General features: G+C 39.0%; 1 protein-coding gene across 2 annotated transcripts; it reads right to left on the bottom strand.

Moving 5' to 3' along the window:
• Window positions 1–111: 111 nt before the first annotated feature.
• On the bottom strand, window positions 112–25,033 carry dync1i2a (dynein, cytoplasmic 1, intermediate chain 2a). Of its 2 annotated transcripts, XM_032567403.1 has the most exons (17): window positions 24,910–25,033; window positions 22,910–23,021; window positions 22,440–22,557; window positions 19,857–19,944; window positions 18,852–18,941; window positions 18,450–18,565; window positions 11,212–11,301; window positions 10,162–10,324; window positions 9,983–10,082; window positions 8,308–8,433; window positions 4,706–4,852; window positions 4,504–4,617; window positions 3,933–4,066; window positions 2,833–2,977; window positions 1,771–1,911; window positions 1,530–1,655; window positions 112–1,022 (listed from the first exon to the last, which is right to left on the bottom strand). In XM_032567403.1, the coding sequence occupies exons 2-17, from the start codon at window positions 23,009–23,011 to the stop codon at window positions 909–911; spliced, it is 1,914 nt and encodes a 637-aa protein (XP_032423294.1). In that variant the 5' UTR covers window positions 23,012–23,021; window positions 24,910–25,033; the 3' UTR covers window positions 112–908. The 2 variants fall into 2 exon arrangements, with proteins under 2 accessions (XP_032423294.1, XP_032423295.1); XM_032567404.1 differs by lacking the exon at window positions 18,852–18,941.

The raw sequence follows: 25,033 nt of genomic DNA, 5'->3' as shown, positions 1-25,033 counted from the left end.
AACTGCACAATGTAGTAACCCTTGCATGGTGGTGGCAACATCATTATATGGGCCTCGTGAGCCGACAGTGGTGCAGATGAATCTGTTTGGTGGAAATAAACAGGGAAGAGGCATGTGTCCAGGTTCTTTAATTAACCTGAAATCAACAGAAAATTGAAACTTGGACAAAAACACACATCAGAACTGGCTTTGGAACAGAAAAACCAGGCCAACATCAAACTTCTGGAAAGGACCCAACCTAACTCAAATTTAAAATGTTCATGCTCAGAAATCAACCAATTTAAATTAGTTTGAGATAAAAGATCCATATACAAGAAAGAAGCTTGCAGATGTCTATATAAAAAAAAAGTGTACATGTATGCATGTACTGATGTTTAGTAATCATTCTATGCTGAAACTGAGTGGTTCAGTTTATCATTAAAAGCCTGTAGTTAATATGACCTTTGAGTCCAAGGTAAGTGAAAGAAAACCTCTGAAATGATCACACCACTGGATTATTTTAGACCTGGTTGGTTCATCATAACTTTAATAGAAATAGAACAACTAGAGCATGACTGACATTTCTGAGTTTGTGCAGTGGTGCATCTATTTGGCTTGAAAAACACAAAAGTTAAGGCTCTCATCAACATGCACCAACATACTGACAGGTAAAGATTTTACAGATAAACATTAAGGCATCTGGTTGAAGAGAAGACGACCATTTTTTTTATTTATTTATTTTTTAAATAAATGGCTTCATGTTTGCGTCGCTGTTTGATAACCCTGCTGCTTGGATCTCTATTTGAGGAAGACTGGTGATGGAAATCGGAAAATATTTCATCCTACAGTCATGTGGTCAGAAAACAGGGCCGACAGTAACGAGCACCCAGCTGATCCCTTAAACGCCGCAGCGAGCCGCAGAGACGAGCTCACGCAGCCAGACGCTGAGCGGCCAGCTCCTCCGCGTCGTCTCTGTTCTCGTTGATCTCTGCCAGCGTGCAGACGAAGCGCGTCCACTCGTCGTTTCGCGGAACTGCAATTTGCTGAAAGGAGGGGCACAGAAGAGTTACTCCAGGCCATTTGCGCAGATAATGGCTAAATAACACAGACCCGAACTGCTCAGAGCGGTTCATTAAACGATCCTTTAAATACATCTCATTAGGCTGAAGTGAGTATTTTAAATAATTAATCACTCATTTGTGCAACAAATCTCAGGGTGGCTACACAGTTTGCATGTCAAATCTCTTACTTCTCCAGAGTGAAATGTCCAGAGTTGTCATTATTTCTGGTTTATTTTTAAAGGTAAACTTTACTCTAAACTCAGCACATATTAAGATGTAGAAATTAGAAATTTAAATGTAGAAACTGCAAAAAAAAAAAAAACAGGAAGATGTATGGATGGACAAACAGAAAGATGGATGGATGAAAATGAGGACAAAAACAAACGGGATATGGAATCACTTTCATTCCCTTTTTTAAGTTTTCATACCAATCATGACCTGGAAAATATTAATGTAGCTCATGCCGGATCAACAGTCATGTTTGCTCACCTCTTTAACCTCATAAACAAGAACGCGTCCATCGGAGTCTCCCACTGCGATCTCTCTCCCGGTATGAGCCCATCTGACCCTGTTGAGGGCCGGGCTCCCCTCCACCACAACGCTAGCAGTGGGGACCTGAAACAACAACAGCAGCCGTGCAGAATATCAATCAGAGGAGGAACGGTGCTCTGCGGACAACTCTGCTGCATGTGGAAGCCAGCAGAGGAAGGCGTCAGAGGAGGAACCGTACCTCGGTGTCATTGTTCAGGTTCCACAGGTCCAGGTGGCCGATGCCGTCCACGCATGCAAACAGAGCCGGGTGAGTGGGAGACCACATGACGTCATACACGTAGTCGGAATTGTCTTCAAATGAGTAGAGCGGCTTGTTATTCTGCACAGGAGAAACACATGGGAGCACTCATTCTGATGAAAATAAAACATAATGTGAGTTTTTTCACACACTGGCTGCTCAGAAACTAGAAAATAAATCTTATTCTGATCATTTGTGACCCGACTGTTACTACGACTTTACTTACAACTACGATACTTAGACAGGAAGTTAGAAATGACACAATGTTCACTTGCATATCACACACTGCTCTCTCTTCTGCCTGGATAATTTCTTGAAAACTTCAAAAATAATGCAAGTAAGCTTAAAAGATTACAAAAAAGAAACGGTTTTTATCTATATTTTCTCTTTATTACATTTGTTTAAATTGATAATTAAATGACAGTGTTTTGTCATTTCTAGAAATGACAAAACACTGTATTGTTTAACATATTGTTTTACAGATTATATTTATTTAGACTTCGGATGTAGGTCAACTACCATTAAAGATGATTCAAATAGAAGAAAAGTTTTAAAAAATATTTGTATTTAATTTGTAAGTGTTTGTAATTGCAATTGTAATTTTTAAGTGAAGAAAAATGTATTTGGAAATTGGATTTGGCTTGAAAAAGCAGAGATTTTATTTTTAAGCCCTAAATGCACCTCTATGTATCTCCATCCATTTCCCCAGCTTCATTGTTTCTTCTGAAAAGAAAAGAGAAGCGTCTTTGTAGCATGATGCTGCCACCGCCATATTTCACTGTGGGAATGAACTTCTACAGCGCATGTGTAAGACTCAATGCCCAAAAGGTCCAAATTCTGCGTGCCATAATGTGCGTGCACTCTCAACTCCAACATGAATTGTGTGTCCAAGTCTCTTTCCCACATGACAAAATTAGAAAAAGAAGTTGCTCCAAAACTCACAACCACTGCAGTTTAAGAAACCCCCTCATATCTCCTCCGTTCGCCTTTTAGCAGTCTTACCTTGGTGCTCCACAGTTTGACGGTCCAGTCGAAGGATGAGGTGACAAACAGGTGGGAGAAGTCCAGCGGCCCTGCAGCTGTGTGGCAGTGGATCCCGGTGATGGGGCCGTGGTGGCCCTCAAACATCTCGCTGATCCCCGCTTTGCTGTGGAGCGCACAGATCCGAATGAGCGTGATAACGAGCAACAGATGTGAAGAAGTGACCCTCGGATTAGATACGCATGCTCACACTATGCCAAAGCTTTCAGAGCAACAAAACCCTAAAAAGGTTAACAGTTGGGTTTGCTGCTGCTGCTCGTGACTATTTAAGCGTTTCATTAAGCATGAAGGGACTCAACAGGCGCAGACGGACCTCTCCTGGACACGCTCACAGTAATCATTTACTTAGATCATGTAATTAGCAGCAGGGAGGCAGAAAGTGCCCGCGTCCCTTCAACCATATGTTGCAGAGCTGTTATCCAACTGAGGCTCTGATAATTAATGTAGAGGGGTAAATACTCAGCATGAGTGATGCTTATGCATTATTAACTGTGATGAGAGTATCACACCATTGTAAATGAGGTGGAAAATTATTCCCCCCAATTACAGAGGTGATTCTGCTGTGCAGAACCTCGCAGCGATGCCCTCTCTGGATGCACTGCGGAGGTGGCTGACACGCCACCGAGCGGCTGCGCTGATTCAAGCCACATTTCGACACTCGGGGAGGGCAGCTCCGGACTCACAGACGGGAACATTGTGGGATGAACTGCAGTTTTAATTCTCTCTGGGACAACGGACTGTAAACAAACTGTCTGGAGCGCAGAAACACGCCAAGAGGGGAAAAAATGATTTGTTTCCCCTGCATGTGTGCCCTGTTTATATTGAATGACCTTTGCAAACATAAACTGACAAGCGGAAAAGAAAAACAGGATGACTGGGCAGGAGTGAAACCTCAAACAGCAGGAGATCAAGTGCTGGATTTGGGCTGTGCTGGGAAGCGAGTGGGCTTTATTTATTTGACACCCGGTCCTAGGTGGGCTTAACAGGTTGCCTCAGCTTCCTGCAGGAGTCTTGAGGAAGAAAAAAAAAGAAAAAGGGGGGTGGGGGGGCTGCGGTCGCACCTTCCATGACGACACGACATGTAGATGGAGCCGTCCTCGCTGCCCACCACAAAGTTGTTGACGTCTCCGAAAGGGAAGGACATGGAGGTGACGGCGACGGCTTTGGACTGCTTGAAGACGAGCTCCATGCTGTCCTGTGGAGGGAAAACATGGAACAACGTCCGTTACGGATATCGCGTTTGTTGCCAAGAGCAACCTATTAAACTCAAAGCATAGTTCAATCGTGCGAACCCAGTACTTTGACATCAGGATCTTGGCAGGACAGGTGGTCCAAAACTACTTCCTTCAAAGTGAAGGACGAGTGAACTTGAATGTTGAAATAAATCGGAAGTGACATTCAGCATGAATGAGACTCGGAGTAACATGTTTTAGTCTCCAGTGAACAGAAAGAGAAGTTGTGGAAAGTGACGTCGATTTTCTGCGCTGTATTAGAATTGTAGCCTGTAGTTTTAGCAATGGCAGCAGAAGAAGTGAAGTGTTGGCCACGCTTCCAAATATTGAATTAACATAAACAGACACATCGCTCAGACCAGAGCTTCTCTGTCTGAACAGAGGTTTGAGTTTTCCTCACCTGCGGCTGGGAGAGCATATCCAGACTCCAGGAGCAGATCTTGCCGTCCGTTGAGATGCTAATCAGGTTGTGGGCGTTCTGTGTGCCGACTACGTTCACACAATACACCGGGTGCTGCGAACGCAGTGAAGGTGAATTTATTTTCTGCTACTATGTTGAAGATAAATCAAGTTAATTCGCCCGCGTGGGGCGTCCGCAGTACCGTGTGTGCTGCTGCTGAGAGCGGGGTCCTCTGCACTGGGGTCCTCTTATTGCTCCTGTTGTCCCACAGAACGATCTGCCCAGAGTACGTCCCACCAACCACGACGTTTGGGTGAAACTTTGCAAATGCCGCAGACATCACGGCCGACTGCAAGACCAAAGACAAAAAGGTCAAACAGTGAGATCTCTGATGCTTGTCAAACAAATGAAACATTTCAAGTGAACTTTTGAGGGAAAACTTGACTCAAGGTTTGCATTTCATTAACTGTGGGAGAGACAGACTAGAAAATGAGGTGATTTATTTTTTAGTGTTGCAATGCAACATACCTGAGTAAAGCTGATGCTTCCAGCTGAGAAAAGGTCAACAGAAACCGCCTCCGAGAACCGAACTGAACTGGTTTATGTACGTTTGGCTTCCAGGAGCCAAACTTTCTAGGAATCTTCTAAAAACGCTAATGAGTAATATTTCTTTAGGCTGTTCTTCATATTTTGCCTTCTTTTTCACTCATTTCGATCACACTGCATTTTATTAAACCAATTAAAATGAACCACCTATTTTTTTCTATTCCTTCAAACATCACTTTCAGACGGGCCAAGTGCTGCAGACGACTGTCAGACTGCACAAATCACCAATATGTTCAGGTGTAGAGACAGAAGAGAAAATCTGAGAAAAAGCAAAGTCTAAAGACGAACTTGGTATGGCCTTCAGAAAGCCTGAATATATTACTCTTTCGCCTGTCGCAATAAATTGGTAAATCAATCGCATAATAAAATTAAAATGAGCTTAATGATTTCCATTCTGGTGATTAATATTTTTTTGAAGGGTAGTTTTGTTTATAAAGACTCCATAATCCATTTTATTTATAATTTTGCTTGTGTGTGGTTTTTATTTCCATTTTCTTCATAGTCTGTGGTCGTGTTTTATTTTGGGTATTTAAAATGAATGGCAACTCCAGTGTTAAGTGTTCTGTACAAAATTAAAGTCCTTAAGAGGGCAAACTTGCATTATGCCATTTCCAATATATGACTTAAAAACAATATCAAAACAACAATATTATCATTTATCGCAGTCACTTCTTGGACAATTCCAGTAAAAATTGTTATTGTGACAGGTCCAATTACCCATAATATTTTTAAATGTTTCAGATCACCAAACCGAGTGAAGTTAAAATTGCATTTATTAAAGTAATTGCTCCCTAATCCCAATAACTAGTCAAGCAGTAGTGATAACTGGCAATGGACTGCATTGCTATGGAGGAACTATGGCCCACTCCTCTGTGAGCCTGAATGGTTTTAAAATCAGTCACAGTGGAGTGGATAGGAGCATAAACAACCTGTTTAAGGTCACTCCACATCAGGGGTCAGAACCTCCAGTTCTTAAAGGGCCGGTGTCCTGCAACTTTTAAATGTACCCCTGGTCCAACACACCTGAATTAAATGACTAAATTACCCCCAGAGTTCTCCAAAATCCTGATAACCCGATTATTTCACTGAAGTGTGTTGAAGCAGAGATGCAGTTAAAAGTTGAAGGACAGCAGTTCTTGAGGACGGAGGTTGAAGACCCCTGCTTTACAGCATCTAAATCGATTTCAAGTCTGAACTCGACTTTGCTTCTTGAGTCACTTAGAGGTCAGATATTCAATGTTAGAAAGCAGAGTTCATGTTTCCTTTGTTTTCAGCCAGTCGTCCTGGTCTTGAAACAGCAAAGCAGCTGCAGATAATCACACTGTGTTCTTTTTCTGAAATGCTGTTTTAATGCCATGTGTAACCTTCCACACATGTATTTTTTTGTCTGTGTACACAGAATATTTTTTCGCAAAAGTCTTGGGGATCATAAAGATATGTTTGTGTTCATTTTGATCCACGGTGGTTTTGACCTTGATGGACGTTGCCTTTCAGTTGAGATTTATTCAAGTCCCAAATGGGTAATTAATGCTACAGCAAGTACATAATCAGTCTCTTTACTGAGTCACGAATGGTTTGCTAACCTCTCAAATCCTTTGAAATCATTTTATTTCTCATCTGTTATTGAATTTCTTCCATGAAGTGTTGCTTTTTGACATGTTCTATCCTACTTCATGTTGTCACAATATCTATTTAAGTGACTTTTTCCATTTCATTTTTTTTTAACTTCAGTGGAAACTCAAGGTACAACACCCAACGCTCCCATCAAGGTAAAACTATTAAAAGTACAGCAGTCGAGCCTCAAGCAGCATGTTTCACGTCATCACACTCCAGCTGGAGTTGCAAGGCTCACAAACAAACTACTGCTGAACGTTCCCAGATCCAGACTGCAATCTGAAGAGAGTCCCTGCCTAAAACCCGCTTTTAATTCTAGGATTTCTTGATTGTTTTAATTTGGTACTTTATTTTATTAGTTGCATTTTAACAGAACTTTATTACTTTTATTTATTCTATCTTTGAAAATTACAGCTAAAATTAGCTTGAGTTATTAAACACAGAGAAGAGTGGGGGAAAATATTCTCTATTATTAAAAGCCAGTGTGAATTTAAAGAATCTGTATATTTGCTGCTATGTACGAAAAGCTAAATGAACGTGAAAGGCGTCATCATTTTTAATGTAGTAACATTACTTTAACAGCAAAAGGAATAATTATTGCTTTTCTTTTCTAATTAAAAGCTAAAAAATCATGTTTTAAATTTCTGTTTTTGAATTTGTGTGTCAAATTTAAATTGCTGCGACATTTTACTTCAAGTTTATCTTACTGACCCCATGATTACAGACAGGTAACTCATCACCTGCCTCGTATTCTTCCAGAATATTAATAACCAGTGTGTTCTTTTCTGATTATGCTTCATATTAAAATGAAAAGGTTCCATTTTTGTCCAGGAAAACAAAAATGAAACCAGATTTGTATATCCACCAGTGTTGACAAACTAACTTTCTAATAGAATCCATGTTTGTTTGAACTGCAGTGAAGGTGTTATAAACACTCTGACCGCTTCAGCTACAACCACCTTTTAATCAAATAATCATCGAGAGGGAAATAATGCGACAAAAAAGTAGAGAAAAAGAAAAAAAAACAACCAGCTTTTGAGCCAACTTGGAAGCACAAAGCAAACTGCATTCACACTTCTGTTCAGTTTTATTCATCTCAGCAGCGAGCCTTCGATGACATCCGCTCTGAAGGCAACATGTGGTTCTACTCAACTCGTCTTGGTGAAGGAGCCTCGGGGCAGCATTAATATAAAGCTGAGCAGAGCCATGGCGCTCAACGGCTCTCCCAGCTCGCTCTGTCTGAACACAGAGCCCTTGTTTAGATGCACATGATAACCAGCCCTGCGCCCCCTCCTCTTCCACACCCCCAAACCCACCCACACTTAATCCTGCTGCAGCTCTTGGAGTCCGTTCAGGTCTTGCGCCACGGGTCTTCTCCAGAACATGTGTTTGTGGAAAGATGTGGTGGAGGTGAATGCCAGCGTGGTGAACTCACCATGTGAATGGAGGCAGGAAGGGGGAGCGAAAGGGTTGGCGCTGCTCCACACTTGTGGAGCGAGGTGGATTTTTGGGGGTGGGGCAGAAAAAAAAAAAAACACAGAAGGGAGTTCAAGAAGGAAAAGTGAGGGATGTTGGTTTTGGTACCTGACAGTGGAAGACGTATTCTGGCGTGGCTTTCTTGTACTTCATGTTCCAGACTAAAGCCACGCCGTCTGGTTCGTGTGGAGCCTCCTCGTTGTTGTTGTAGGAGGCGACCAGGAGCTCAGGATACTAGTGAAAGAAAAAGGAAAACAAATGGATAAAATAGACACACTCCTCACATCTAGTTGTATTTGGAAAAGCAACAGCTGCCAGTATAGGGGTGGGCAATATGGCTTAAAAATAAAATCTCGGATTTTTGTCATGTCAGATCCAATTTTAGTACATTTTTTCTCGCTTTCTTTTCTAAAAAACAGCATCGCCAACATTAAGTATTTAATGTTTTTATTCAATCTCCTTTTGTGAATTTGTACGATGGAGTATTAGGGCCAGGCTACAAGAATTTTTGTTTAATTACGAGAATAAAGTCATAATATTAGCAGACCATATATTCGATTTTACCAGAAGAACATCTCAAATTAAGAAAAAAAAGTTGTTTTAATAAAAAAAAAAAAAAAAGCTTCTAGTTATCAACCTCTGACATGAACAGTTTAGTTGTGTGGCTTTTCTCTCCAAAACAGACCCAGTCGTTTGCTCAGTCGATTCAAGTCCTAGTCCTGATAATGATTTAATGCTGACTTGTTAAAAGATAAAGTATTTCATTATTCGTAAAACTGATGGCAAAGTATTACTTCACAAGATGTTAAAATTCCTCATTTTAGTTTTTTGCTATTTTTTGTGAAGGAGCTTTCATAAAACTACAACTGAAGTCTCCTAATATAATGACTTTATTGATATTTAAGGCATGATTTTATTGTAAAACAAAATTAAAAAAAAAAAAAAAATTGGCCTTAATATTCTGTCGTAGCGTTGACCTGAATTCAAGAACCAAATAATAAAATCTGTAAAACATGCTTGTTAAACAAGATGGCGAGTTGAAATCACTCTGTACTATGGAAATAAAACGAGATGATGGATATTATTTATTTTTTTAACAAATTAAATTTTCAAAAGCCCAAACGTCTATGATGAAAAATTGACTCTTTTCGTACATATTTGTGGCTCGTTTCACACAGCTTGTTTGTTTTAGATCCTTAATAATATCCTTTATTCCTTTTATTATTTCATAAAAACATGACTACTCCAGGAACAGTTTAAAAAAAAAAATCAATAAAAAAAAACTTTGTTTCAAAATGGCGATAAAACTGCATCCAAAATCAAAAAGGAAACAGCATCTAAATATACAAACACGTTGTGGATGTTTGCAGGATGCTGCTGAGGTTTTTCAGGTGTTAATGTTGCTCTTGGCTAGAAATACAGTGAACAAAGAGGTGGTGCTCAGTCACTGTCAAAATCCATTGCAGAATCAGGAGTGAAATGACCTTAGACACCAGAGGAAATAAATCATTACAGCCGACGGACTCGGGTACAATGTGTACGGGACCAAACTTGGTTTTCCTGAGGGAGTTTTGGCTGAAAGGGAAATGTTGTCAAACTGAAGCAAGGTAACCATAAAACATGATCAAAGCCCTTTAAAAAGCCAATTAGAAACCATTACATTCAATTTTTCCTTCAATTTTTTTTTTTTTTTTTTTTTTTAGAAAAAGGAGTTTGATTAAACAATTGCTTAATGGCGCTCTGAGGGATGTGTTAAAATGGTGCAACTGTCAGAGAAAATCACCAGTGGAGACCAGTCCAGACAGGTGACGACCCGATGTTTGGACCAGCGCTCGTCCATGAACTGCCTGTTCAGTGAAAGCTTCGCTCCCGCCTGAATTTCCCTGGAGAGGAAATAACATCAATCAATAAAAAGTAATACTTCAAATAAAAAATTACCGCTTTCGAATTAAGCACCATTACCCTTCCTTGTCCTCCAGGTCACGACCGCTGTAGTCAAATAAGATGTCCACGTGCTCGGAGAGCGCTCGCTCGATAATGCGGGTGCTCTGGTCGAAGAAGTTAGCAAACTCCTCGGAGTGGAGGATCTGGAGTTTTTCCTCCTCAGTCAGCTCATGCGGCGGGGCTTGACATAGAAACGGAAACTTATTGTTGTGGAGATGTGGAAAATAAAAAAATTGGAAAAGTACAAAAAAAAATCTAAAACTTTTCCATTTTTGTTAAGCCAAAACCACAAAGGTTAATGGATTTTATTGGGATTCTATGTGGCAGGCCAGTACAAAGAGGAAGGACAATAACTTTTTTTTTTTCTACAATTGAAATTCCTGAAAAGTTTCAGATGAGTTGCATTTGCAAGGCTTACTAGCAACGTTGTTGCCTGTTCTTCGTGACAAAATAGTTTAAGTCAGTCAGACGGATTGGAAGAAAATCTGTGAAAAGGATTTTTTTTTTCACAGGTTTTCTTTGATTTCAATCACATTGTGTGAATCAGTGACACCATGTGTCACTGTGTGGATTACTACAAAGACTTTTGGTTTTATTCCCCAAAAGTAGGCCAAAAAGCAACATTTTTGTCTCAACTGACCAGGGTAACCACCTGGCTTAAGGCAAATTGCAAGCTGAACTTTTTTATGGCGTTATAAGTATGACAATTTCACACTTGGACAATAGTTACTCTGTTGCCAGATATTTCCATCTGAGTTTTAGATCTCTGCAGATCCAGATTAATAGTAGGTCCTCTTTGCTGCTTCTCTAATTAATGTTCTGCCTGCATGGCCTTGTGATGCTGGTTGTTTTCTAATGCTCTCTACCAAACTTCTAAGGTCAGAATTACAGTTCTAAAGGCAGTCGATTTTATTTTAAGGTAAAGGGCTCTGGATTCAAAAGCACTTTGTGATGGTCTATCTAAAGATGTATGAATGTCTTTGGGAGGCATCTATGTGATGCTCTGTAAAAATCCCAACAACTCCAATTGAAATTTTAGTACAGTTAGGATTAGTAGTAGTGAATTACCTTCTTCTTCTACTTCTTTCTGGTGCAGTTTCTCAGTTTGATCCTCGACTACTGGTTGAGCTGGAGCAATTTCTTCCTCCTCTTCTTCCTCTGTTGATCAAAAAGTCATAAAAACTCAGATCACAGATTAAACGAGCCTCTACAAACTTTATCTCCTGATGCGTAAAACAAACCCTAAAAGGTTACATCCTTGTGATTACCTGTTTTTTGTCAGATTTCTATATTACAATAGCATTTAAAAATCAAAATAAAGTGGAAAACTTTCTCAAGAGGAACGATTACGCCGCCAAACGGATGCTTCATGCAGCTTGGCTGTTTTATTTCACACCTTCATTATTTTCGCTTTCAATAAAAGCTCCACCCAGCGATTACGGGCGCAGCAATAGAGTGATTTTGTATCTCTGCCTTGCATTTGTTTGGTTTGTCAGCACTATGTTGCTTTTCAAAGAGGAACCTGCTCCTTCATAGAAGGGAAGTTTGTATTAAAGGGACACGGCGCAGCGGGTGTCTTGTTGTCATAGGGACCCCTGTCTTTTCCCAACTGTTAATGAGACACAATCCATTCAAAGGGAGTCTGGCTGTCAGTGTAGCCGTTTCCTCTGTGTCCCAGTTGCAGGTTGCCCCCTTATGGGCCACAGGGCAGAGGGTGAGGAGCAGCTGCCTCGGCCCATCCTTTTGGACTTGACCAGATGACGGCATGGTGCAAAAGCAGATGGTGATGCAGGGATTGTCTTGCGCACTTCAGAGGTGGCATGGGGATGGCACAGAGGTTTTCCGCATGGCCGCCTCCAGACAAGCCTCCCCCTGAACGGCAAGCCTGCGCAATTACCGTCCTAGCAGGAGGTCCTGCAGCTTCTATTCAGGCTCCGAGAATGTACAACAAAATACAGGCCACACCAGCTGGCAAACTGCACACAGGTTTCACCTCAAAGAAGACTAACGTGATTCTTCCCAAGACATCTTCTCAAGGTGGTATTAAACGTAAAATGAAAGGAGAAAAGACGCAATTCAAACTGGGGAGGGGAACGTTCTTGCTTTGTTTCCAAAAGCGTTTGCAGTTAATCTAAGATCACCACACCACAAGCAAGAGTTTCTCTCCCAGTGAGATAATCTAAATGATAATGTCATCCGTCACTTTGTCCATAAAGTGATTTATCCCTTTCCTCAGACGGAGGGTTGAGGGACGAAGGTTATTGGGAGCGCTGATGAGTTTACAGAATCGGGTTGATGACACGAGTCATTTCGATGTGCAGCCATACCCTACTCCCAACAGGAGAAGGTTAAAATCTTTCCTTTCAAGGGCCTCAATCAGGCTTAAAGGAAAACAGTAATCACTGTCTTTCAGCTAGTCCCGGCCGCGCTCGTCAGCCCTTTCCCTGGCGAGGCAGCCGGAGCAATCAACCTGCCAGGCATTAGGAGCGGACAGACAATCTGAAAATAAAGGGTATAATGCACCTGCCAGCCAAAATGGCCATTTGGAGAAAAGCTAGTGATCCTGGTGACCCCGCTGGGGGGCTGTGCTCGCGTGCGGGTGGGGGGTAGAAGCAGCAAGGGTGGGTGGGTTGCATTTAGCAGAATTCACCCGGATCACCAATGTCCCATACACTGACACCTCTTTCAAAGCAAGTCCAATTATGGCTTTTGTACCACTTAAGAAATAAAAGCTTTTTTGGGGGGGAGGGGGTTGTTGCAGTATAGGACAGGGAGTGGAGGAGTGGAAAGAGCAACGGCAAGTCCAAGTCAACAGACAATACATTAATGCAAACATGGCAAAGGATAAACAAGTATTAAACAACTGTTGTACCCAGCTGGAGAAGTCAGCCAGGCTTCGTCTTCAGCGCCGCACTTTAAGAACTCAAAGATCAGAGATGTACAGAGCAAAATTTTGAGATTAAATTTTAGTCTTTGGCTTTTTTAAAGCTTTGATTTGCTGATACAGATTTTAGAATGATATAAGCAACTATAGGAATGGCACTGAAAGGATTTTCTACAGTCTTTCTTATTTCCGCTGTTGGGGGTGCAGCAAATCAGCGCTAAGGAAATCAAATTGCACTTCTGGTTTGGCTGTTTTGCAAATGCTAGCCAGTAGCATGTCAAGTAGCCTTGCATCTAGGTATTTTAGCAGTCAACACTGCATTTTTTCCAACCAAATATTTTGAATATGATCTACTGAAAAATCCACAAATAGGTGAATTTTCTACAAATAATTTAGAGTTACGGTCTAGAAAATCTATGGATAGATTTCTCCGCGAATACTCCATTCAGTCTGTTATCTGATGAAAGTCCAGCTCTCTTGCAGCCTGAATTCACCACAATAAATCTCCACATGTCATTAAAATACAGCTACTTTTTAAATAGCTGTGATCCCTCTGCCTTCATCTAAAGCTAAGCGGAGAGTTGTGTTGCTACTGCAACCTGGTAGAGCTCAGCATCGTGTGATCAAGGATTAAAAACAAGATCTGATTTGAGTTTTCAACCAGCCAGCATATCACTGGTCTGGAACGATCAAGCTGAAAATCCTATGTTTCCAGGCATTAGCTGATATTTCTCTATTAAACATCACTTACAAACCCACAGAAAACCAGTAGTCTAATACCACAGACATATAATAGTACTACCATCGTTCATCTTAAAAGTAAAGTGTTTCTAACATAAGAGTATTATCTAAACCTTTTAAATAGCGAACGGCAGTATTGGTTGAAGGAAAAAAGTAAACCTCCGGGAGACTCGCATGTCAAAATCAAAAAGGGTGCACATTAATAAAAATCATACAATGAGAAAATTTAAAAAAGGAAAATATCAAATTTTCTCCTTGAAATGATCAGCTACTCTACGACAGATATTCAAGCACTACTAATCATCAAGTGCATAAAAGCTGACCACAATTCCAAGTGGCACTTGAAGCAAGCAGGCCTTTAAGGACTTTATGATTAAAAGTTTTGACCTACCTCTAAATTTAAAATGATTAAAACAATCATATTCAATTAAATATGAGATTTACTGAACCGCTCGGCGTACTTGTGTTCCTGACGAGTCTTTTGAAATGCAGTGCTGAACCAACCAATCCACCCTCCACCCTCCCCACAGCGTCCAACAATATCTTATTCCATAATTACAGCCTTTTATAGAAGAGAGCATATTGATGCAGTCTGGGAATACTGCAGCATTGACACGTTCACCAGTTTAGTAGATTAACACAACACTTCCTTTACTACAAACTTCACACATATGGAGAGGAATTTCTGTTTCCAATCCATCAATGGATTGGAAACAGAAATTAGGAAACAAACAGAGCCAATGTAATTGTTGAAAATTACACCTGAGTCTTTCCTTTTTTGTCATCACAACTCTTCACAAGTTTCAGTGTTTCAGACACTAAATATATCAGAAGTAAGCATCAAGGGCAGTCGAAGTTTAGCCGATATATTGATTGTATATTTTTTGCATGCAGAGCATGAATGTATGACATTTGAATATATATTAGCTGGCAAAATATTGCATCAAAGCAACCCTTTGCAAAAATGACAATCATGAGTTGATATGCTGTGCAACTCTAACGGAAAGTGTGCCGTTTACATTGCTGCAATGAAAAGTGTTTATTCAGTTAACTTTGCAGTCAGGATTTGTATTTTTTTTGTCATCATGCTATTACTTGATAAGACTTTATTAACAGTAAGATGACAATTTAATCCAAAACATGATATTGTAAATGTAAAAACCATTTTTTCCCCAAATTATATTGAAAACGGCTGCAAATTATTTAACATCGGATATAGGAAAACAAAAAAGGATACGATTAAGAAAGATAATGTATTGGTTTTGAGTATGGTTTTATTATTTTCTTAATATAGTTAGGACAAAGATTATGTATGAACACTGGTAAACTCAGGTTTAACACTGGTCGTTCAATTTTACCAGCATGTTTCTTCTGAGCAGAGGTAATGACATTTTGGAGTGGCCCGGACAGAGTCCAGACTTGAGTCTGTGGAGGGATTTAAAGATGAGGGTGATGGAAAGGAGGCCTTCCAATCTCAAAGACTTGGTGCTTCACCACCAAATTGTTAAAAAAAATGTTATTGTGGAAATATCTTTCCTTGATATAATTACAATCACACTTCTATCAAATCAAATTCCATATTTAAATTTAAGTAAAACCATTTTTTAGTCATTTTTTTAGATTGTTCAAATATTTTGCTAATTATACCTTACAACTGTGGTGATTATAAAAACAATCAGATGCCTTCTGGTTTGTAATATCAAATAATGGAGCATCAGAACAATTTAGGTCCCAAAACTTATTACTTTTTTGTATTGTGGGTACAAATACTTTCTTCTACACATAAAAATAAGATAAAGACTACAAGATTTCAAGTTCACTAGGACATCAAGGATTGCTTAGTAGCTCCATTTTGCAGCATTAGCAGAAGCTTCTCAGGAAAAAAACAAACAAAAAAATTAGATAGCATTCTCCTTGATTGCTCATTGTTGTTCTCCCTTATAGGTGTGAACATAGCTGGTGATCTCGAATCTTCAACTCGTTTTTCTGGGATGTCAGGAACACACAGTGGGAACCCTCAACCTGCAGCAGCCAGTGTGCGATAGCCGCTCCCTCTAATGCCACCGCCTGCTGACCTTGAGAGTGCGGCGCCGCTGCCTCCTTTCCACAATACAATAAATAACTCAATCAGAAAGCAGGCCAGACGCCACCCCACGCATCACAAATGTGGCAAACGGGAGCAAGATGGGGAGGCATCGCCGTCTCATCGGGCGCCAGAAGTGATGGTGTGAAAATGCACAATGTCACTGAGTGCGTTTTGTTATGTGCCTGTTCAGTGAAGGGAGAAGACAGGGGAAGCGAAGGAGTTGATGAAATGATTACATAGTGGCAGAGAGGGGAAGGGGGGGCTCTGTGTTGAACAGCTGGCAGAGAGCATCGTTGTTTAACACAGTCTTACTATACCCAGTGGAGGCCAGAGAAATAAGGAGCAAAAAAAGATGCTCTTCATCCTTCACTAGTTTGGTTTGTAGTATACCCCCATAAGCCCCTTTCCAAAACAAGAGAAAAATCTGACCTTATGCACTCTGCATGTCATCTCTGAATTTTCTACACATCAGTACACTGTTTAAAATCCAAACCAAGCTTTCATGGACGCTGAAGACGTGTGTTAACCGGTGCAAACTGAGATGAGTTAAAAGACAAATTCATCCAGTAGCTGAAAGTGAAGGTTCAAAACCAAAATCCTCATCAGGATGTCAGACAAGGCCATTATTCATCATCTGTCGTTGCAAAAAACAAAACAAAAACAAAAAAAAAATCATCCAAGAACAAGCAGCTCACCTGGGAATATTGAATATTTAATACAACATGTGTTCAACATGTGGATTTCGGCACAAATATTCTGTTTGTCCATCCACATGAAAGCTTCGGAGCAGCAATTACATACATATCAACACGCTTCAGAGGCAATAAGCAGCTGAACGCACAGCGCTTCATATCTTCCGCTCCAATCGCATTTCTCCTTCCTGTCACTGGTTTCTCATCCTGCTCGCTAATTACACCAAAGCCAAGCTGATGGTGGGGTTCAGAGGAGCAGAGCCCATCTGAACTGAGTCTCTGCTCTGACTTCTTGTGTTTCCTACATCTCATTTTCCCATCACTTTCATCTCAGGGCTTTGTAAAGCTTTTCCACACGTCATTCATTTTCCTCTTTTCCCCAAATATTCCCCGTTGCCTCCCCCTCCAACCTCAAGAAATAATACATATCTTAAAGAAGCAACATAACGAATAAGTGGAGATGAACAGAGAAATCAGCTTGTGACCAGAACTAGATGATTTTTAGCTCGACCTGTAACTTGCAAATGCAAAACTCTTTTTGTCATTTCCTGCAGCGCTGCAGATGACATATCAAAGGACTACTAGGTCATGGTAACAACAACACTCTTCAGTGTGGAAGTTGTTATAGCAGTAAGAAGACACGAAGGTAATTATTTTCAGTGCTGTTGTATTGCTTAAGTGAAATCAGAGAAGCGGTGGGATCCAGGAAGCTTTTTAAAAGACTAAATGTCTGTGTTTAATTCAAGCTGTGAGAGAGAGCAAGATTTTCAGCAGATTACAGAAAGTTTAAAAAGCAAAGAACATTTCAGTTTCAGCTCCTAATTTAGCATTTAGGATGCTAAAAAAGCATTCTGTTCACATCAACTCTGTAATCATTTTCTTAATTTCAAAATAATAGTAAAACCTGTTTTTTCAGCAACTGAGCTCTCTTACATAGTGTGACGTCACCTCTGCTCCTAATAGGATCACATTATTTAAAAGAAAGTCAAATAGCTTCAATATTATTGAATATTAGATCTAACTCACATTATTCTCACTCTTCTTTCCTTTCCACCGTGAACCCACCACTCCCTGTGAGCTTTAGCATCTTAATCGCTATGAACTATAACAGGTGTGGGTATAAAAGACAGTTTACACTTCATCCAACTTTGCAGCTACATTTGGAAGGTTACATTATTTCATTTACACCCTGATGATTAGTATATATTTGAAGAGAGTATGAAATGATCATTTTAATATTACTTTTTGCAACATTGCAAACACAAATGATTGCTTGGGTACAACATTTAGTAGGATAATACTACACAATTTTACACGCTGTATATCAGTATATACTGATTGTACTGATACGAATTATAGGCAATAGTTTATATATCACGCAATATGCACTTACACTGGCCTGATGAATGGTCTCTAACTACCCTTAATGCCCACAGCTGATGTGTATCTTTAACTGCTGAGACATTAAAGCTCACTGAGTGGCAGGGAAATTACGTAATGGTAAAGAAAGAAAAGTGTCAGCAAATGTGGGTTAATTGTAATTAATATAGTCATCGTAATTTTCAAACACACTGTTGCAATTAAATATTTCCCTGATACCATGCAGTCCTACTGATGTCGCATCCAAGAAGTCCTTTTAAATTGCACACTCGGAAATTGCGATGTTGACTGTGATTTGATATATTGTGCAGCTCTCGCTTCTAACAAGATATTTAATGATCGCGTAGGGACAACTAAAAAAAAAAAAGATATATATATATATATCAATTAATTTTAGAGAGAAAGTGGAATCAGCTAAAATTGGTAGAGACAGGGCAAAGTTGCATAAAAAAAAGCACGGATTTCAGATTTTTTGAAAAAAAAAAAAAAACATCTAAAAAAAAAAAAAAAAAACATAAATCACCTTCTTTAGCCTGGGCGGGGGCTGGTGTCTGAGTCTCCTTGGTGTAGGACACTGTTTCACGTGGTGGGAAGTCCACCTGTGTGACTTTGGCCATTCCCAGTTTTGGAGTCACACGCCTATAAAACACAGAACAACTCAAACTCTGCACCACCTAACATTAACCATCCTTAATATATTTTGCAACAATTCTCACCTCACTCAGAGAAACTCTTTAGCTTATCTAAAATAATTTGTCTTTCTTGGTACCGTGAAAGAAATTGATTAGTTCACAATTTATTAGCGCTATATAATCAGATTTTTTCAACATGCATGACGTCACCGTTTCTCCTGGACTGAATCAACTTAACAATGACCCTGAAAGCTAAAGTAATCATGCCATAGATTGAGAGAAAGGAAAATGACCAGGAAAGGAGAGAAGAGAGTGTCCAGTACCCCAGCTCAGAATCAGAGTGAAGTTGAAGAGTGGACGGGTCAGAGTCCCAGTGCAGAGTCCTGATTAGTGTCACAGCAACAAGGCAGCATTAGTGACAGACAGACCGACAAGCAAGCACAAATGAAGAGACCAGATAATGTTAGCATCAGAACATGCTGATGGGAACGATCGAAAGTCTGTTCAATTTATACCATTACATATCCAATGCAGATTTAAATTCCCAGCAAAAAGAAAAAAAACAGAAATTGAACAATGGATCTGTCCAAACTTTGTCACACCAAAGGCTTTGAGCGTTGTGTAGCCAGAATGGTGGCAGTGGAGAGGGGATCCCTCTGGGAGAAAACATGACCTCCATGTGTGTAGGAAATGGCCATGCTGGTGAGGGAAATGAGTCAACACGTAGTGGGAACAGCTCACCAGGCCTGATGGGACACTGGGGGAGCTTGAATTTCAGCCCAGGGAAGGGGGCTCTAATTAGGGGTTAAGAAGTCCCCCAGGCGTCACAGCAACCCGCTGTTTCATTGTTAATTTGGGAGCATTCTAATTTGGTGGAACATAAATGAAATAAACATGTCCTTGGTTGGCATAAATTTGTCATCACTCACTGCAGCAATGGCAGAGCTAACCTGAGTTTAAGCTAAACTGCAGGATTTACTGGCATCTGTAACCTTTATGTCACAGTAAAATGCAACAACAGGCACATAAAAGCAAAATACACAAGCTGACAATGCATCTCAGCACATTTACAGCAAAACACATCTGCAAAAGGCTGATCACATGTCAAAGCAGGAGGAAAAAAAAAGAAAAAGAGAATTATCTATTATAAGAGACGCAATGAAGCAATAAATATCTAGAATTTGCTTTAGGTAGGAAATATCTTCCGAAACAGGGAAGTCTGGATGCTCTCCACACTTGTAAATTCCTGCGCTGCGGTTTGGACTCTTGTTGAGGGATTCTTGGGTGTGTTTGTGTACCTGGGTCCCACGGCTCCATCAGAGTCCTGGCTGCCGGTTTCACTAGGAGTTTCCGCTGATTTGGGAGCAGGAGTCATGGGAGGAGGGGCTATGTTAGAGACAGAGACAGAATATGGTCAGTAAGCTGAATGGTTCACAACTCAACAGCAGAAACACATCAACGTGTTGTTGGATATGTTTTACCATTTAAATCTTGGAAGAATGTATTTTATGTGTAGGAAATAGTGAATTAAGCAAAGCATAATGCCTCAATTTGCAAAAATTGTATCTGGATTAAAGAAAACATTCTAATACTTTTAGAAAAATTCAGCCAATAAAAACCTACGCACATCTAAGCAAACTTAAACTGCTTTAAAAACACAACCATGGTATCATTGCCTGATTTATGTTCTAAACAGCTTCTGACTTTTTAATGGATCTCTTCTGCCACCTGCTGTTTAAATAGAGAGATTGCTCAGACGTTTTGCACACAGGTTTGGGAAACTTTTACACACACACTTTCTTTTAGAAATACTTTTTGTATAAGGATTTACTCCTCGATCAAGTGTCTGAAACCTGTGGCTTTTAAATGTAAAAGCAAAAGAAGAGGGTATTTTTAGCAGTTCCTTCATGTGGTTTCTGAAACATCACATACGGTTTCCACTACTAATGCAGTAAAAATTTGATTGATTGATGAGTACTTCTATGAGATTCTACTCAAATCTATGTGCTTTAATTGTTTAAGTCCCTTACCTTCTGCTTTATTTTTCATAAATATGAGACAACTCGGTTTGTAAAGAAAGTCTATTTTCTCCGATAATTAAATAAATTCTACACAACATGTTTGAAACTTGATGAGTAAGTTTTTGTACCAGAGTTTCAAGCAGTGACTCTACTTAGTTGCTTTAGGCAGTGTAGAACCATCTCTTAATCGTAAAGATTGCTGAATTTGTTTCCAGGTCAATTTGACATTTTTGGGAACAAATGGGTAATTTTCCTTTTTCAATCAATGAAGTATATTCTATTCTATATCCAACAAGTTTTTATTAAATTCCCTTAGTATAGTGAGAGTGCATTATGTTCATTTTTATACTAAGTATAAGTTTTCTTCAGTTCTCATGGTTGTTGTCTATAGGACTTAGACTGCAAACTATTAGGAGAACAAGGCTTACACAATAAACTTACTTACACAAAAACAAAACACCACAATATTAAAATGCGGTTTGCTTTAAGAGTCAGTCAGTCTAAGGTTGTAAAAACAATAACCCAAATTAAAGAAATATTGAGTTATTTAGCATTGGTAACATAGATATTCATTGCTATCACAGCCATCTTTATCTTATTAAAACTTTATAAATTCTCTGCAACTTGTATACACCACCATGCCTTACTGTAAAATTTTATTCTGCAAATTTTGAGCAATACAGAGATAAAAGTAGATATGTTGCAAATGAACAATATATGCATCTGTCTCAATGTTGCCCAAATGTAAGTTTCTCGACTCAATCTACAGAAGAAACTTCAAATGTGCATTTTGACATATTTGTTGAAACTGTCACTATGTCTCGACAGTATCTGTCTCATATAATGTAGGACATACAGTCTGTGAATAAAAACATCTGCCTTCACCTAATGCTAACGAGATATAACCAATCAGACCCAGGAGGAGGGTATTACTGCTGTCAGTCACAATCTTATGTGGCGTTTGCTCTCTGCTACGCTGCAATGCTAGCAGAGACTGTTGTGAATATTCAGCCTACTAAACAAGGCCACCATTGACGGGAAATAAACAGTTTTCCTGTAAAAGTAACTTGTTTGTCCTCTATTAGCACATTTAGCAGCAAGTACTAAATGTGCTGCTAAATGGTTGATTGACAGCGCCAAATCATCCTTCTTGCTATGATGGGTTGTTTTTGGTCGGAAGCAGTGTATTTATTCAGACGGCAACAGTAGCTCAGGGAGAAGGAAGAGGAGCTTGAGCTTCTCACAAATTATTTGTCTTATAGCATACTTTCACAACATGGTGACAGATTTAACAAATATGTAAAAATATATACATATTTTTACATAATTAATGCATTGTTGATCAATCAGATTATTTTCATCCCTGCCAATTTCAGACACTTTTATTGTTTTACCATACAACAGAAAGCATTATCAATTATGAGACCTAGATAGAATCTGTATTGAAGGATCCAATGAATTTGCGTACCTTAAAAACTTATGATTGCTAAAACTCATATTACTTTATTACTCTTACAGTTAGAGGATAACATCAACCTGGATTTGTCTGCATTTAAAACTAGCTTTAAACTATCTGTGTTGTTTTTAACAACGTAGATCAACAGGCTCAGGAAATCTGATTTTTATTTTTTGTAGTGAAAAATAGAAAGAAAAAAAACCTCCCAAATTTTCAAAACAGCCAGTCATGCACAACACAGTATCGAATTGAGTTTTTCTTTTTTTAAGTAGATTTAAGCAACTGTCTGACCTTTATAAATTATGCAGCTAAACAGTTGTGACTGAATTAGTTTTGATCTATGCAGTTCCATAATTACCAAGACAGTATATCGAAGCAATCCAGCATCAGATAAATAAACATACCAACTGCAGCATCTGGTGTTATCCCCATACTTTGCAGAAGAGCGTCAGCTTCTCGTCTTTTTTTCTCCAGGTCGGAGTCATCCTGCTGTTGTGAAACTTCTTTCTGCTGTTGGTCCGCCTGCGAACAGAGAAACATCAAGCATTCAGGACTATTTCAGGAATCAACATTACATTCAGCTGCTCTCGTTCAGACCTTGCTCTGAAGGAAGACAATAATTACCTTTCTAATTTAAACTAACAAGGCAAGAAACTCACAGCTGTCGCAGAAAATGGCAAATGCAAAAAGACTGAGATGAAGCTCAGTTACACTAGAAAGCCTGGAGGAAGAATCGTTTTAGAAGATTTGAACATTTCCATGATTGCTTTTCATTTCTGTCGTGTACATTGAACTTGGCCAAATATATTTTCCATTTCACTGATGAAGATACAATGTCGGACTACGACAAATCCTTAAGTCAGAAAATTCATACCTTCTTTCGCTCCTCCTCCTTCCTTCTTTTCTCCTCCCGGATTTGGGCCAAACGTAGCTTCTTCCTTTCGAGTTCCGCTTTCAGCTCACTTTTGTCAGACATGATGTCACAGCTGTGGGAAGGGAAGGAAAGAAATATATATATATATATATATATATATATATGCTAAACTGGTGCATTAGATGTCCAAGAGGGATAAGTCAACTTTAAAAGTCACGCCTCTTTCTGATGATAAGCCTTCCACTTAAGGATTTCCTTAGAAAGATCCTAAAGGAAACTCACCTACACTTAATGATTTTCTATGTTTCTTCTGCGAACACACCAGTTAAATATTTCTGATTGATTTTTGACAAGAGGGATTCTTTCTCAACAACAAATAGCTTTCTCAAAACAAAATGGGAATTTTAGTTTGCATTCATTGGCGTGCATATTTTTTAAAGTAAACTACATCTATGTCTAGAAATATACACAACTATCCAACAATCTTAGGACAGCCCTTAGCTTAATCATGTTTTCCATTACCTTTGCACTAAATTATTCACAAATATAATAAACAAAAAAGCAAATATGTTTGAGTGTGACCAGAAAATAATGCAAATCAAGCTCATCTTACTAATGCAACTAAATAAGGAGAAAAGAGTAGATGCCATTCTTGCACAGCAAAACTTTTTTAGAAGACGCTGTTCGCTTGAGAGGCAGCGCTTTCATAGCTTTGCTCTCTAATCTTTTCTAGCACAAGTTACAGCAAAGTGAGAGAATCTGGTAAGATGTGAACCAGGTTCCTGATTATGACAAGCCACAACTTTACATTAAGGGACCTAATTTCAGCTATTGATCTAAGTGAAAGTAGGAGGTATAAAAAGGGAAAAGTATATTTTTGTAACAAATCACTTTAAAGAACAAAACAAAAAAAAACAACAAAAGCCTGACATATAAATTATGACTCAGTTGATCATCCACTGCCTCGTACCTCTATATGAATCATTGTTTTTTGGCAGCAACATATTATTGTCTGTTGGTTTGTTTTAATTTTAAAAAAGAAAGAAAATTAACTCCTTGTATTTACAAAATTATACAAAATAATTACTGCTGTATAACTTTTTATTACATCTGGTGAAAGGACAAAAAAAAAAACCAACAACAGCCAAATGCACCTCGATGTGCTCCCAAATAGTTAACACACTGCAGTACCTTTTAGACATAAAATATGTCACAGATTTTGATTTGTTTAAATAGCAGAAGTCAGTGTGCGTGGATCTCAGCTGTCAGTACTGATAACTTGTTTAGTTGTAACACTTAATCTATTGTCTATATAATATGCGAGTGGGGAAAAAAAATCACGAAATTTTGTAAATACTAAGCCAGTGAAATGTTTTAGAAGATCTATATGAAAAAGTATAAATAAAAGCAAAGCATTAAACACATCTTTCAACAAGATGCTTTTTGGTCACTGTCCACTCGCTGTCATTAGATTAGGTTAAATGAGCCCCACCCTAAAGCTAATACCATATTTCCATATGTTCTTAGTTCAAAACATTGCTTGACTGATTGTAATTATATATATAAAAACGTTAAAGGATATAATCTAAAACTTGTACAACTTTTAAACTTAAAGCCAATTCAGTAAGCGTCGAAATTTAATGAATAAACTGCAACATTCAACCGCTGGCCTCTCTACTGCTAGCATTAGCCTTCCTTGTTTTTCATAATTTGCCTTGTAGCTTAATGCCGTCCTTTTTTTTTAAATCACCAAGCTTTCGCATTTCAGGTTACATGTAACTTTTTATGGAATGTGTTAATAAAGTTCATGCAACAGAAAATGTGTCAATTTAAAAAACGCAAACCTGAAGCGACTGAGTTAGCTTAGCTGCTAGTCAACCGGTAGAAACTAAAAGCTGCTGAATAAAAGGCTAATTTAGATTCTAACACCACTACAAAAAAGTGAACTGATAAATGGCTTATCTTATAATCATCTTAATAATAAACCTTGGATTACAAACCTCGAAGTAGACTTCCAACTTGACCACCAAAACAAAACAATTGAGCTGCCAACTCAACTACAGGTGCCGAGAAGGTTCAAAAGGGAAAATAAACGGTCAAGCGATTCACAACAGGTGCAAAGAA

The sequence above is a fragment of the Xiphophorus hellerii genome, chromosome 7 (genome assembly GCF_003331165.1).
Source record: "Xiphophorus hellerii strain 12219 chromosome 7, Xiphophorus_hellerii-4.1, whole genome shotgun sequence".
In the NCBI taxonomy this organism is placed as follows: domain Eukaryota; kingdom Metazoa; phylum Chordata; class Actinopteri; order Cyprinodontiformes; family Poeciliidae; genus Xiphophorus; species Xiphophorus hellerii.
This window is presented reverse-complemented; position numbering and strand designations above follow the sequence as displayed.

Coding starts and splice junctions, on each gene's coding strand:
- dync1i2a (XM_032567403.1), bottom strand. CDS start 23,011: ATGTCTGACAAAAGTGAGCTGAAAGCGGAACTCGAAAGGAAGAAGCTA. Junction 2,978..3,932: donor ATGTCGTGTCGTCATGGAAG/GTGCGACCGCAG, acceptor TGCGCTCCACAG/CAAAGCGGGGATCAGCGAGA. Junction 1,912..2,832: donor TCAAACTGTGGAGCACCAAG/GTAAGACTGCTA, acceptor TCTCCTGTGCAG/AATAACAAGCCGCTCTACTC.